This window comes from Salmo salar, chromosome ssa01, assembly GCF_905237065.1.
Source record: "Salmo salar chromosome ssa01, Ssal_v3.1, whole genome shotgun sequence".
Taxonomy (NCBI): Eukaryota; Metazoa; Chordata; class Actinopteri; order Salmoniformes; family Salmonidae; genus Salmo; species Salmo salar.
The window spans coordinates 102,788,391-102,803,352 of NC_059442.1; the positions used below are offsets into that span (position 1 = coordinate 102,788,391).

Below are 14,962 nucleotides of genomic sequence, written 5' to 3' on the forward strand. Positions count from 1 at the left end.
ACCACTCGGGCTGATCTTGACTGACGGGCCACTCTGACAGCTCCGAACAGGCAGGGCACTCTGGCAGCCCCGAACAGGCGGGCCACTCTGGCAGATCCGGACTGTCGGGCCACTCTGGCAGATCCAGACAGGCAGGGCACTCTGGCAGCCCCGAACAGGAAGGCCACTCTGGCAGTTCCGGGCAGTCGGGCCACTCTGGCAGTTCCGGGCAGTCGGGCCACTCTGGCAGTTCCGGGCAGTCGGGCCACTCTGGCAGTTCCGGGCAGTCGGGCCACTCTGGCAGTTCCGGGCAGTCGGGTCACTCGGGCAGTTCCGGGCAGTCGGGCCCCTCGGGCAGATCCGGGCAGTCGGGCCACTCTGGCATCTCCGGGCAGACGGGCCACTCTGGCAGCTCCTGACTAGCGGGCGGCTCTGGCGGCTCCTGACTAGCGGGCGGCTCTGGCGGCTCCTGACTGGCGGGCAGCTCTGGTGACTCCTGACTGGCGGGCAGCTCTGGCGACTTACGACTGGCGGGCAGCTCTGGCGACTTACGACTGGCGGGCAGCTCTGGCGACTTACGACTGGCGGGCAGCTCTGGTGACTCTTGACTGGCGGGCAGCTCTGGTGACTCCTGACTGGCGGGCAGCTCTGGCGACTTACGACTGGCGGGCAGCTCTGGCGACTTACGACTGGTGGGCAGCTCTGGCGACTCTTGACTGGCGGGCAGCTCTGGTGACTCTTGACTGGCGGGCAGCTCTGGTGACTGTTGACTGGAGAGGCTGGGCTGACGCACTAGACTCCTGATGCGTGGGGCTGGTACTGGACGTGCCAGCCTGGAGACACGCACCTCAATGCTAGTGCGTTTAGCGGGAAACACCGGACCGTAGAGGCGCACTGGCGGTCTTGAGTGCAGGGTTGGCATCACCCCTTCAGGCTCGATGCTCACACTCCCCTGGCACATGCGGGGCGCTGGTACTGCGCTTACCGGCCTGAAAATGCCAGGCCTCACCACAGCACCTACCCCAAAGCATGGGACCTGTCCAGTGTGTTTTCTTCCAAAAAGGGTAAGGGGAGCTGGCCTGGGTCTCCCATCTCGCCCCGCCAAACAGCCCTTGTGCCCCCCCCAAAAAATTATTGGGGCTGCCTCTCGGGCTCTACCTGCCTCCCAGGCAGGTTGTCGCAGTGCACCCGCAATTGCTCCCATGTCCAGTCAATCCTCTCCTCCAGTATTTCCAGCGACCAGGAATCCATCACCTTCCGAGCGCTGCTTCACAATTTCCCTCATGTGTGGCTTTCCTCCTGCTACTTCGCTGCTTGGTCCTTTTGGTGGTGGAGTGGTTCTGTCACAGAAGTTGTCATGGAGAGAAGAGGACCAAGGCGCAGCGGATTGTGGATACTCATGTTTATTAAATAAAACACGTAAAGCATCCACTTGAAAACAACAATAAACAGTACTTATAACAGCAACAGTCTTGCAGGCACATACAATGCAGTGCAAGGACAACCACCCACAACCCCAAAGAAAAACACACACACCTATATAGGACTTCCAATCAAAGGCAACTCAACACACCTGCCTTCAATTGGAAGTCCCAATCACCAACACAACATTTAACAAACACAAACCACCTGCCACATCCTGACCAAGACTAACACAATTACGCCCTCTGCTGGTCAGGACGTGAAACATAGTTATATCCAAATACCTCCGTTTTGTTCGTGCGTTCAGGTCACTATCCGAAGGGTAACGCGCGAGCGCATTTCATAACAAAAAAATTCTAAATGTTCCATTACCGTACTTAGAAGCATGTCAAATGTTGTTTAAAATCAATTTTTATGCAATTTTTCTCTCAAAATAGCGATAATATTCCAACCGGACAACGTTGTATTCATTCAAAGAGGGAAAGAAAAAAATTGCGAGGTCTCGTGAATGCGCATCGCCAGTCTCTCTGTCACCAGGCAGACCACTGAGAAACTGCACTGCTGTTATCTGCCCAGAGACAGGAGACACGTCAATCCGGTTTCTGAAGGCTTTAGATAGCCAATGGAAGCCTTAGAAAATGTTACGTAACAGCACAGATACTGTAATTTCGATAGAGATGCAACAGAAGGACTACAAATTGTCAGACAGGCCACTCCCTGCTTGGAATCTTCTCAGGTTTTTGCCTGCCATATGAGTTCTGTTATACTCACAGACACCATTCAAACAGTTTTAGAAACGTTAGAGTGTTTTCTATCCAAATCTACTAATAATATGCATATTCTTGTTTCTGGGCAAGAGTAGTAACCAGTTTAAATCGGGTACGTTTTTTATCCGGCCGTGAAAATACTGCCCCCTATCCCAGACAGGTTAAACACTGTTTCCCATGCTTGTTCAATGAACCATAAACAATTAATGAACATGCACCTGTGGAACAGTCGTTAAGACACTAACAGCTTACAGACGGTAGGCAATTAAGGTCACAGTTATGAAAACTTAGGACACTAAAGAGGCCTTTCTACTGACTCTGAAAAACACCAAAAGAAAGATGCCCAGGGTCCCTGCTCATCTGCGTCAACATGCCTTAGGCATGCTGCAAGGAGGCATGAGGACTGCAGATGTGGCCAGGGCAATACATTGCAATGTCCGTACTGTGAGACGCCTAAGACAGCGCTAAAGTGAGACAGGACGGACAGCTGATCATCCTCGCAGTGGCAAACCACGTGTAACAACATCTTGCACAGGATCGGTACATCCGAAAATCACACCTGTGGGACATGTACAGGATGGCAACAACAACTGCCCAAGTTACACCAGGAACACACAATCCCTCCATCAGTGCTCAGACTTTCCGCAATAGGCTGAGAGAGGCTGGACTGAGGGCTTGTAGGCCTGTTGTAAGGCAGGTCCTCACCAGACATCACTGACAACAGTGCCTAACAGTGCCAGATGCCTATGGGCACAAACCCACTGTCGCTGGACCAGACTGGACTGGCAAAAAGTGCTCTTTACTGATGAGTCGCGGTTTTGTCTCACCAGGAGCGATGGTCGGATTCGCGTTTATCATCGAAGGAATGAGCATTACACTGAGGCCTGTACTCTGGAGCGGGATCAATTTGGAGGTGGAGGGTCCGTCATGGTCTGGGGCGGTGTGTCACAGCATCATCGGACTGAGCTTGTTGTCATTGCAGGTAATCTCAATGCTGTGCGTTGCAGGGAAGACATCTTCCTCCCTCATGTGGTACCCTTCCTGCAGGCTCATTCTGACATGACCCTCCAGCATGACAATGCCACCAGCCATACTGCTCGTTCTGTGCGTGATTTTCTGCAAGACAGGAATGTCAGTGTTCTGCCATGGCCAGTGCAGAGTCCGGATCTCAATCCCATTGAGCACGTCTGGGACCTGTTGGATCGGAGGGTGAGGGCTAGGGCCATTCCCCCCAGAAATGTCAGGGAACTTGCAGGTGCCTTGGTGGAAGAGTGGGGTAACGTCTCATAGCAAGAACTGGCAAATCTGGTGCAGTCCATGAGGAGGAGATGCACGGCAGTACTTAATGCAGCTGGTGGCCACACCAGATACTGACTGTTACTTTTAATTTTGACCCCCCCTTTGTTCAGGGACACATTATTCCATTTCTGTTAGTCACATGTCTGTGGAACATGTTCAGTTTATGTCTCAGTTGTTGAATCTTGTTATGTTCATAAAAATATTTACACATGTTAAGTTTGCTGAAAATAAACGCAGTTGACAGTGAGAGGACATTTCTTTTTTTGCTGAGTTTATAAACACATCTGCTATGGAGACAGTTAAAACAACATGCCAATCTTTCTTTGTGCTACCTTGCATGCCATCAGTTTGTGACTTACATCATAGGCAGGGGTCTGTCTATGACTATGATCTTGCATCTGGGCCCCTAAGAAAATGGTCCGCTGTGCATGTGCTAAGACCAGGGCCGGCTCCAGCCATAAGCGACACAAACGGGTGGGATGGTGTTCTGGGGAGTAAGGGGCGACTAGTTGCTAGGGAGGGGCATGGTTTTTGAGAGTTGGAGGTTGGATGGAGACATGTTGGCTGGGTGGGGTTGGGGGAATGGGATGAGAGATTGGGGGTGGAAACATGTTGGCTGGGTGGGGTTGGGGGAATGGGATGGGAGGTTGGGGTGGAGACATGTTGGCTGGGTGGGGCTGGGGGATGGGAGGTTGGGGTGGAGACATGTTGGCTGGGTGGGGTTGGGGGAATGGGATGGGGAGGGGAGGTTGGGGTGGAGACATGTTGGCTGGGTGGGGTTGGGGGTATGGGATGGGAGGTTGGGGTGGAGACATGTTGGCTGGGTGGGGTTGGGGGGAATGGGATGGGAGGTTGGGAGTAGAGACATGTTGGCTGGGTGGGGTTGGGGGAATGGGATTGGAGGTTGGGAGTGGAGACATGTTGGCTGGGTGGGGTTGGGGGATGGGAGGTTGGGGGTGGAGACATGTTGGCTGGGTGGGGCTGGGGGATGGGAGGTTGGGGGTGGAGACATGTTGGCTGGGTGGGGTTTGGGGGAATGGGATGGGAGGTTGGGGTGGAGACATGTTGGCTGGGTGGGGTTGGGGGAATGGGATGGGAGGTTGGGGTGGAGACATGTTGGCTGGGTGGGGTTGGGGGAATGGGATGGGAGGTTGGGGGTGGAGACATGTTGGCTGGGTGGGGTTGGGGGAATGGGATGGGAGGTTGGGGTGGAGACATGTTGGCTGGGTGGGGTTGGGGGAATGGGAGGTTGGGTGGAGACATGTTGGCTGGGTGGGGTTGGGGGAATGGGATGGGAGGTTGGGGGTGGAGACATGTTGGCTGGGTGGGGTTGGGATGGGAGGTTGGTGGAGGAGACCCACTTCTTTTTTTGTTTTATTTACCTGTATAGACAATGTATTTTTACTTCATCTTTATAATATGATCAAAATTATCAATACTGTAGTTATGTAACATTTTCTCTCCTCCCCATGACATAATTTGTTGAGCTGCAGAAAACTTGCTTTAAAACTGCTAAAATGTCTCTCTGCCCCATGGTAAAATGAGTAGAATTGTATGAAATGTGTTATAAAACTGCAACATTTTCATTTTCTCTCCACCCTGTGGCAAAATGTGTAGAACTGCAGGAAATTAAAACAAATGTTTTCTCTGCTGTCAAGAGGGGGCCACTAATAAGATTTGACCTGCTTGTTGAGGTCACCCCAACCAAGGGCCCCCAAAAGGCTATGGGTAAGACTAAGAGTAAGCTTCAACCTTTCTATAGCGCACCTGGCAACTGCAGGGGCATCAATCAATTTGTATTTACTGGCATTCTGTGTGGAAACGGTGGCATGCCAAAGACTGGCTGGATTCATATATCCTTTGATTGGAATAATATGCCTATAACTGACTAGTGTACTAAAATGCTAGAAACATGCTAGAAACCAACACCTCAAAAACATGACTAAGACTGACATACTTGGCTACTCTTTCCTTATTAGAACATTCCTCAGTTATTACTGCCCTATTGGCTATTTTGGTAAGCTACTGTCCGTTCTGTTTCCCTGCGTATTGTTCCTGTCAAAATAAGACAAGGACGTCTCTAAATGACGCGCGCTTCATCTATCTCCATCTATTGTTTGTTTTATGACCCCTCTCCATGAGCCAACCGAAACCCCAGGAACGAAGGAATGTCAGTGGAATATACGAGTCATTCCTATCTGACAACATAGAGGGGAGCAGAAGTAGAAGGGAACTACTTATTTCCAGACCAGATACAGTACTACTTGCCAGCAACGCGGGAGCATCCACATTCCTAAAAACACACAACAGCCAGTGAGTCGGTCGCGGTCGGGCGTTTTAACCCTCAAAATTGAAGTCAGTCTGAACAGTCAGTGTCCTAAATGACTTTGACTAAATGATCACGCGACACATCGCTAGAGGATCAGTATTCCCCCATCAGTAAGCAGCGCGTTGTGTCCCGCCCATGTACTGACCATAGTGGATCAGTGTGAATTGCTGACTTGATTTTGGTGCCTAAAGGTGATATTTAACGAATGAAAAATTATTAGGCTATAGGATACAGATATTATCTAAATTTGACAAACGAATGTTACAGAAGCCACATTAATTCACTGTACACTTGAACAGGCATCGGTGAACTATAGCCTAATATAATGAATGCTGGTGGTCTGGTCTGATTAAAAAGTAGAACAAATCCTATACTGTAGTTTGAATAGGTAGGCTGCAGTTGATGTGCTCGCTTTAAGAATTGTTAAAATTCCGAGCTATTAAATAAACTAACAGAAAAACTTGTGTGTAAAAGTTTTGGGAACGTTTTGAAAAATACTGCACTCCAAAGACTATATGTTATAGAGCGGATATATTTGTAATTTACAGCCACATGGAAACCGTGACCAAGCTTTGCGCTCCCAGACAGAGGAGTGTCCAGAACATGTTGAATGGGGTGCCGCTTTAAACATATATAAACAAATTACGCTATCAGAACGGAATTATGTAATTCCGCCTTAGAAATCTGATCCAAACATTGTTGAATGGGGTGGCAAGGTGGGGCACAGACCCAATTTAGGGGGGCCATAACATGTTTAACCTTAATCGATGCATGGTGGGTTTTTTCAAATATAATTATGATGGGTCAACGCATTAAATACTTCAGCTTAGGTCAGGTTAAAATAATTCATAAATCATTTCCAAAAGTCTTCTTACAAAATGGATTAACTTTTAATGTGTCATGAACACAACCAGTCATGATGTTTTCATCTGATTGTCAAACAAAGTAATTTCAAAATGTAGGTTAACTAGGTTACTTGCGCATGTTCTTCTACTCCAAAATATATCCAGCATCCAAACAGTGCACTCTGCACCCGCCATTTAAATGGAAAGAGACATCTATTACTAACACCATAAGTGTAATGACATTCAGCCTACAAAGTTTCGTGTATTCATGGGTGCCCAAAATGTTTAACCCCAAATATAAATAAACAAACGTATAAAATGATTTGTGATTTTCCTGAGTTACAGTTCATATAAGGAAATCAGTCAATTTAAGTAATTTCATTAGGCCCTTTTAGGCCAAACAGCATCAGATACTTGGGCTACACATATGAAAACAGAGAGCCGCTGTTTCGCTCACTCAGATGCTTTCTCTGGTGAGATTGATTAGTCTTGCTGTCTGTACAATAATTTCTGGGGGGGAGGGACTGGGGTGGCCAATCAGAATTCAGGGGGGCCGTCACACTGGGCCACCACCTGGACACACCACTGCTCCCAGACCTAAAAGCCAGCGCAAGCCTTACATCCGACCTCGCTGTTGCGTTTTCTCCATCAATAACTCCTCCCCGAAACCCGATTCCGTTGGAACATCGGTAATGAAGTGGGCTTGATAGAGAGGTTGGATTGGGGAACGAGAGACCGCGAGGGAGGGGCCCCGGGACCGGTAAATGCCGCTTTAAACAGATATAAGCAAATGACGCTATCAGAACGGAATTATGTAATTCCGATTTAGAAATTGAATCCAAACATTTCATACTTAAACTTGACTGACAGGGTCATAGTGAGGAGTATATAGGAGGGAGGGAGACTGGTGCCTAAGCCACTATCGCTCGAGTCCTCCTTACATAATGTAGATCTAGTGAAGTAAACCAGCGGGCTTTACATCTTACGCACCAGGTTACAGGAGTTATTCCGTTTTCATTACACTATTCATATTTGTTTGAAAATATATATTTGTTATTACCTTCTTTTTTATTATTGGACATCTAACGGATTTTTTTAAAGGGAATTTGCACTTTCACCCGGTAAATTGTTGCATTCCAATGTGCATGGGGAATTGTTTTGCATTTTCAAAAACAATCAGCAATGTTACCATAAGTTTCAAATTTACTGCTAGTCAGAATAATTTAGTTAAAGAATGTAGCACACATATTTTGTTATGTGATTGATTCGTTTTGTTAAACGTTATGCATTTGCAGAAATGTTGTTTTAGAAGTAGTGTATAATTGTTTCCCAATAGCCTATAACAGCCCACATACAGTATGTGCACGTTGTAAGGTGTAAGGTGTAAGGTGTATTGTATCTTCCTCGATAAACCTGTGTTAGTTTTGGAGACAGTTAGGCTCCTTCATAGCGTTGCTATTGTTGAAGCTTGTGGCATGACATGACTGAGAACTTCACTATTCACAGTTGCAATGAACTTGGTGTCGCTTTGTGACAGCTGAGCAGAGGGCGAATACAAAATAGATAGCCTACAAAGATTTTACTTATGAGATAGTCATTACAATCGTGATGAAGCTAACAACTTTCAATTTGCCGTTTCCCTGGATAATAATCAGCGTTTGTGTCTCTTGTGTTTTGAAGGAGATATGATACTCAGAAGTCTCAACTTGCTGCCGATTTTATTACTTTGCTCCTCAGCGCTACCTCAAGGTAAATCTACTCATGCATAAAGTTTATACGACTTTTCATCATCATTATCATAACCTCAATGCCATTTCATTTTTATTGTTAAATAATGATGTGATGTATGTTTCATACTAATTAGATTTTTGAAAAATGTATCATGAGTGAATATGATACTGTCACTTTTCCTTGTGCATGAAAGCATACCCAGTTAAGTTATAGCCAGCGCTCTCCAACCCTGTTCCTGGAGATTTTAATACCAACCCTGTTCATGGGGAGCTACCTTTCTGTTGGTTTTAACTCCAACCCTGTTCATGGAGAGCTACCTTTCTGTAGGTTTTAACTCCAACCCTGTCCTGGAGAACTACCTTTCTGTAGGTTTTAACTCCAACCCTGTCCTGGAGAGCTATCTTTCTGTAGGTTTTAACTCCAACCCTGTCCTGGAGAGCTACCTTTCTGTAGGTTTTAACGCCAACCCTGTCCGTTTGAGCTACCTTTCTGTAGGTTTTAACTCCAACCCTGTCCTGGAGAGCTACCTTTCTGTAGGTTTTAACTCCAACCCTGTCCTGGAGAGCTATCTTTCTGTAGGTTTTAACTCCAACCCTGTCCTGGAGAGCTACCTTTCTGTAGGTTTTAACTCCAACCCTGTCCTGGAGAGCTACCTTTCTGTAGGTTTTAACTCCAACTCTGTCCTGGAGAGCTACCTTTCTGTTGGTTTTAACTCCAACCCTGTCCCGGAGAGCTACCTTTCTGTAGGTTTTAACTCCAACCCTGTCCCGGAGAGCTACCTTTCTGTAGGTTTTAACTCCATCCCTGTCCTGGAGAGCTACCTTTTTGTAGGTTTTAACTCCAACCCTGTCCTGGAGAGCTACCTTTCTGTAGGTTTTAACTCCAACCCTGTCCTGGAGAGCTACCTTTCTGTTGGTTTTAAATCCAACCCTGTCCTGGAGAACTACCTTTCTGTAGGTTTTAACTCCAACCCTGTCCTGGAGAGCTACCTTTCTGTAGGTTTTAAATCCAACCCTGTCCTGGAGAGCTACCTTTCTGTAGGTTTTAACTCCAACCCTGTCCTGGAGAGCTACCTTTCTGTAGGTTTTAACTCCAACCCTGTCCTGGAGAGCTACCTTTCTGTAGGTTTTAACTCCAACCCTGTCCTGGAGAGCTACCTTTCTGTTGGTTTTAACTCCAACCCTGTCCTGGAGAGCTACCATCCTGTAGATTTTTTTGCTTCAAACCTAATCTAGCACACCTGATTCTAATAATTAGATGATTGATAAACCGAATCAAGTTAGTTACAACTGGGGTTGGAACAAAAACCTACAGGAGAGTCGCTCTCCAGGACAGCCAGGTCACCCATGATACAAGTCAGTATTCAACATCGTCCATCTATGTCTGAGGACGTTGGGAGACGATGTGGAAACCACCCACTAGGGGCGTTGTTACCTTCAAGAGGTTTCAGTTTTCCTAGGGTGTTGTGGAAGGCGACAGCGGATGGGTATAAGCATCTGTCTCTGATTCTAAAGGTTGCAAGTTTGAATCCAGTGACAGAAAGTTGTTTTTTATATTTTAGTTTTAAGCCTATCCCAACCTTAACCCTTACCATAACCATTTGGATTTTGGGGTTAATGCCCTAACCTTAAACATTCCTAAACTTAATCCTAACCTTAAAAATTCAGAGTTAATGCCTAAACTTAGACTTTTGAAAATTTGACATTTGCAACAACTTCGAAATTTGACTTTTGAGAAACATGGATGAACGTCTAATTCTGATGTGAGACTTTGACAGCTGGTTGCAGCAGGAACAGGGTAGGTGAGCCCCACTATAGACTTAGCTATAATCACTTGGTCAGATTTTCTTCGAATGCTTTGCTGTTTCATCAAGCTAATTGGCTGTACACGTTCTCCTCTCCCTATCTATCCCCTGTACGACTGATTGAAGATGGCGAGGTCACATCGGATGACGACACAACATTTGACCTGTTTGATATTAGCGGTATCACACGCAAGACTCTGGGCGCCAAGCAATTCCGCGGCCAAGACACAGACAACCCTGCTTACCGCTTCATCCGCTTCGACCATTTGCCCTCAGTGAGCGCGCCCGTGCTCAAACAGATACTTCAGCAAATCCAGAACAATGAGGGCTTCGTGTTCGTGGCCAGCATGCGCCAGGACCGCGGATCGCGAGGAACCCTCATCGCCATGGAAGACGCCAACGGCCAGCGGCAGTTTGAAATAGTCTCCAATGGTCGTGCCAACACGCTGGACCTTGTCTTCTGGGTGGACGGCTCCCAAAATGTTGTCTCCTTCGAGGATGTTGACCTGTCTGACTCGCAGTGGAAGAATATCACACTTCATGTTCATGGCGAAAACGCAAATCTGTTTGTGGGCTGCAGTCTCATCGACAGCTTCATCTTGGATGAGCCGTTCTACGAGCACCTGCAGGCGGAGGGGAGCCGAATGTTCGTCGCTAAGGGATCCATCCGTGAAAACCACTTCAGGGTAAGAATTACTTTTGTCCAGAAAAGTAGTGCACCAGATATAGGGAATAGGACACCATTTCAGATCTTGCCCCTTAAGTCATTCTGCATCTAATGTTAGCCAGTAAGACTAACTCATTCTGTATTTTTTTTACTTGACATACAAGCTCAAGGTAAGTGAATAGTAAAGAAGTTGTTCCTGGCTGCTAGTCCAATGTGACACATAAGAGCCTCTTGTCTTGTCACACAGGGGTTACTGCAGAACGTTCGCTTCATGTTCGACACACCCGTGGATGACGTTCTTAGGAACAAGGGCTGTGAAGTCACTAAGCCAGGTAAGAGACAGTTGGATTTTGGCTAACATTACTGTACTGGTCGTGTTTATTAGGCACCAAATGGAGAGAAAAAACTGTTTGAAACAAGGAGGGACTACCTGGACTTATCCATTGAGAGACACTTGTTTCTGTTAAACAGGAACGGACTACCTGGACTTGTCCAATGAGAAAGGATCATTTTAGTTTTCCATTGCAAAAAAATTATAGAATGTTTTCTGTTGTGTGCCCTAAGAACATGCCCCTGTAGTTTAGATAGACTGAGACCTACCAATAGGGGGCGATATGATATGAAGGCCTAAAGATATTTCAAGGACATAATCTCAAATCTAATGTTGTATTATGTTACAGCAACTGTCCTTTATTAACCTTTTCTCAAACCGGTGTGTGCTGTTAGCCAACTGTTATGGTCCTTGTCATCCCAAGTTTGGCAACATAGAATGATCATAGAAATGGCCAAGACAGCACAAACAGATCTGGGACCAAGCTGGTCCTTTTTGGGGATCTGTGCTATTGTTTTCATGCTCTAAATATCCTGATGACGTGACCTCAATTTGTCATTCCCGATCTGCTTCAAACTTACTTTTAAGCCCCATCCAAAGCAGATGCGACTGAACCAACCATCCTGCTGCCTTACTGGGTGCATCCCAACTGGCACCCTATTTCCTATTTAGTGTACTTCTTTGGTCACAAGTACTGCACTACATAGGGAATCAGCGGGAATACGGTGCCATTTGTGACGCAGTCACAGTCACATGCAACCTCTTACAGCTCTGTGGTTCTGCATTTAATTTAGATAAAACCATATCACATTTCCCCAACAGACCAAACCTCTTACAGCTCTGTGGTTCTGCATTTCATTTAGATAAAACCATATCACATTTCCCCAACAGACCCAACCACTTAAAAATATGGAGTTCTTCCTTATATCCATTGTGTCTGGTTCTATCACTTTTTTGGGTCTTTCATTTTAGTGGGTCATAGAAAGATTGCAGATGTGGAGATATCTGACAGTATTACATCATGTTAACGGAAATCACTGTGTCAGTGTGGTGGCGTGAGGTCAACCTGTGTGTGTGTGTGTGTGTGTGTGTGGTGTGTGTGCGTGCGTGCGCTGCGGTCAACAAACAAAAGGACATTTGTTTCCATTGACAGTGGACTGGCTGGGTAATGATGGTTGAGAAAAACAGAAGGCTAATGTTTGGGGAGGAAAATAAAAGAGTAATGATGGGGAGGAAAATAAAAGAGTAATGATGGAGGATAACAGAAGGGTAATGATGGGGGAGGATAACAGAAGGGTAATGATGGGGAGGATAACAGAAGGGTAATGATGGGGGAGGATAACAGAAGGGTAATGATGGGGGAGGAAACAGAAGGGTAATGATGGGGGAGGATAACAGAAGGGTAATGATGGGGGAGGATAACAGAAGGGTAATGATGGGGGAGGATAACAGAAGGGTAATGATGGGGGAGGATAACAGAAGGGTAATGATGGGGGAGGATAACAGAAGGGTAATGATGGGGGAGGATAACAGAAGGGTAATGATGGGGAGGATAACAGAAGGGTAATGATGGGGGAGGAAAACAGAAGGGTAATGATGGGGGAGGATAACAGAAGGGTAATGATGGGGGAGGATAACAGAAGGGTAATGATGGGGGGAGGATAACAGAAGGGTAATGATGGGGGAGGATTACAGAAGGGTAATGATGGGGGAGGATAACAGAAGGGTAATGATGGGGGAGGATAACAGAAGGGTAATGATGGGGAGGATAACAGAAGGGTAATGATGGGGAGGAAAATAAAAGAGTAGTGATGGGGAGGATAACAGAAGGGTAATGATGGGGAGGAAAATAAAAGAGTAGTGATGGCGGAGGATAACAGAAGGGTAATGATGGGGGAGGAATACAGAAGGGTAATGATGGGGAGGATAACAGAAGGGTAATGATGGGGAGGATAACAGAAGGGTAATGATGGGGAGGATAACAGAAGGGTAATGATGGGGAGGATAACAGAAGGGTAATGATGGGGAGGATAACAGAAGGGTAATGATGGGGGAGATAGATTGGTAATGATGGGGGAGGAAAATAGAAGGGTAATGATGGGGGAGGAAAATAAAAGAGTAATGATGGGGAGGAAAACAGAAGGGTAATGATGGGGGAGAAAAACAGAAGAGAAAGCCAAATGCTGTGCTGGAAGGAGTAGGGACTGGGAGTTGCCACTTTCCCTCATGGACACACACAGGATATTAGCCTCTCCGCTACTGAAGCTGGGTATGGGGCCCTGTAATCCTCAGTAGGGTCTTCTGAGAATGTCCAGAAACCCCAGTGTGTGTGTGTGTGTGTGTGTGTGTGTGTGTGTGTGTGTGTGTGTGTGTGTGTGTGTGTGTGTGTGTGTGTGTGTGTGTGTGTGTGTGTGTGTGTGTGTGTGTGTGTGTGTGTGTGTGTGTGTGTGTGTGTGTGTGTGTGTGTGTGTGTGTGTGTGTGTGTGTGTGTGTGTAGCTCCACTGTTGACACAAGTGTGTTTCCATTCTAACTGAGTGAGCAGATTTTATGTTTGACAAATGTCACCGAGGCTTCCCAGTGAGTCACTGGAAAAAGCCTAGATGCTCCTACCAGCGAAGGTCTGACCCTGGTTCAGAAAGCTCTAATGTTAGCTCAAAAGTCACTCATAAAATATAAAATTTTAAACTGCCACGTTGTTAAGTTAACGATAAGCATTTGGAATATCATATGTTTCTTCCCCCCTATCTCAATCAAAAAAAAGAGAGGAAAAAAGGGAAAGAGGAGAGGAAAGAAGAGAGGAACGAGGAGAGGAAAGAAGGGAAATAGGAGGGGAAAGAGGAGAGGAAAGAAGGGAAAGAGGAGAGGAAATGAGTCATGAATAAACCAGATCCACAGACATGTTTTAAAGGCATACACACACACACACACACACACACACACACACACACACACACACACACACACACACACACACACACACACACACACACACACACACACATAGCAACAGCTGGAAACATATTTGGAAGATTTGCATGAGTCCACCAGACTTTAGGGGGGGAAAGGAAGTAAAACATCTTTGTCCAATTTGGCCGCAGTGGGACACCTTGTGGTTAAACAGGGCCAGCCTGACTTGGACCTAGCCTGATTTACAGCCCCTAACCACCAATTCATCTCTGACCATTTACATGGCTGACCAAGAGACAACTACTGCACATGTCTAATGGCACACACACACACACACACACACACTCACGCACGCATACACACTCTCTCGCACACACACACACACACACACACACACACACACACACACACACACACACACACACACACACACACACACACACACACACACACACACACACACACACACACACACACACACACACACACACAAACACACACGCCTGGCTGGAGATGCTGCGTTCCTCAGGACTTTCCTCACCAGGACCCCCAATCTGACTCACCAGTCTGTGGCCACTCATCAATATAATGTTCTATCGAATTGATCATGTTTAAGTAGCACTACTGTTAAGCAGATATATGTCATATCTATGGACAGTTTATCATGTTGTAGGACTTCCTAATAGTCTGTCACTTGTAGTGAGACCTTTGTGATCCATTAAAACCAGAGGATTATGAGTGAGACAATGTGGATCATAGAAGAGATACATATTGCATAGTGATTGTAAACTGCAGGGACTGTTGACACAATACAAAAGAAAGCAAGTGGTCATAACAAAAGCATTATCTGTGTCTATGATACAATGGTCATGACAAAAGC

The 14,962-nt window shown here is 46.4% G+C and overlaps 1 protein-coding gene across 6 annotated transcripts in view; it reads left to right on the forward strand.

Moving 5' to 3' along the window:
- The first annotated feature begins 7,255 nt into the window (after positions 1 to 7,255).
- Positions 7,256 to 14,962, forward strand: part of LOC106611257 (thrombospondin-2) — a 43,730-nt gene continuing 36,023 nt past the window's right edge. For 4 of the 6 annotated variants that reach the window (XM_045686993.1, XM_014211275.2, XM_014211308.2 and 1 more), the window contains exons 1-4: positions 7,454 to 7,762; positions 8,322 to 8,390; positions 10,303 to 10,862; positions 11,091 to 11,175. In XM_045686993.1, the coding sequence (XP_045542949.1) occupies positions 8,327 to 8,390; positions 10,303 to 10,862; positions 11,091 to 11,175 (709 nt within the window). In that variant the 5' untranslated portion in view covers positions 7,454 to 7,762; positions 8,322 to 8,326. Of the gene's footprint in view, positions 7,402 to 7,453; positions 7,763 to 8,321; positions 8,391 to 10,302; positions 10,863 to 11,090; positions 11,176 to 14,962 lie in introns of those variants that run through there. The other 2 variants (XM_014211281.2, XM_014211291.2) reach the window with 2 other exon arrangements.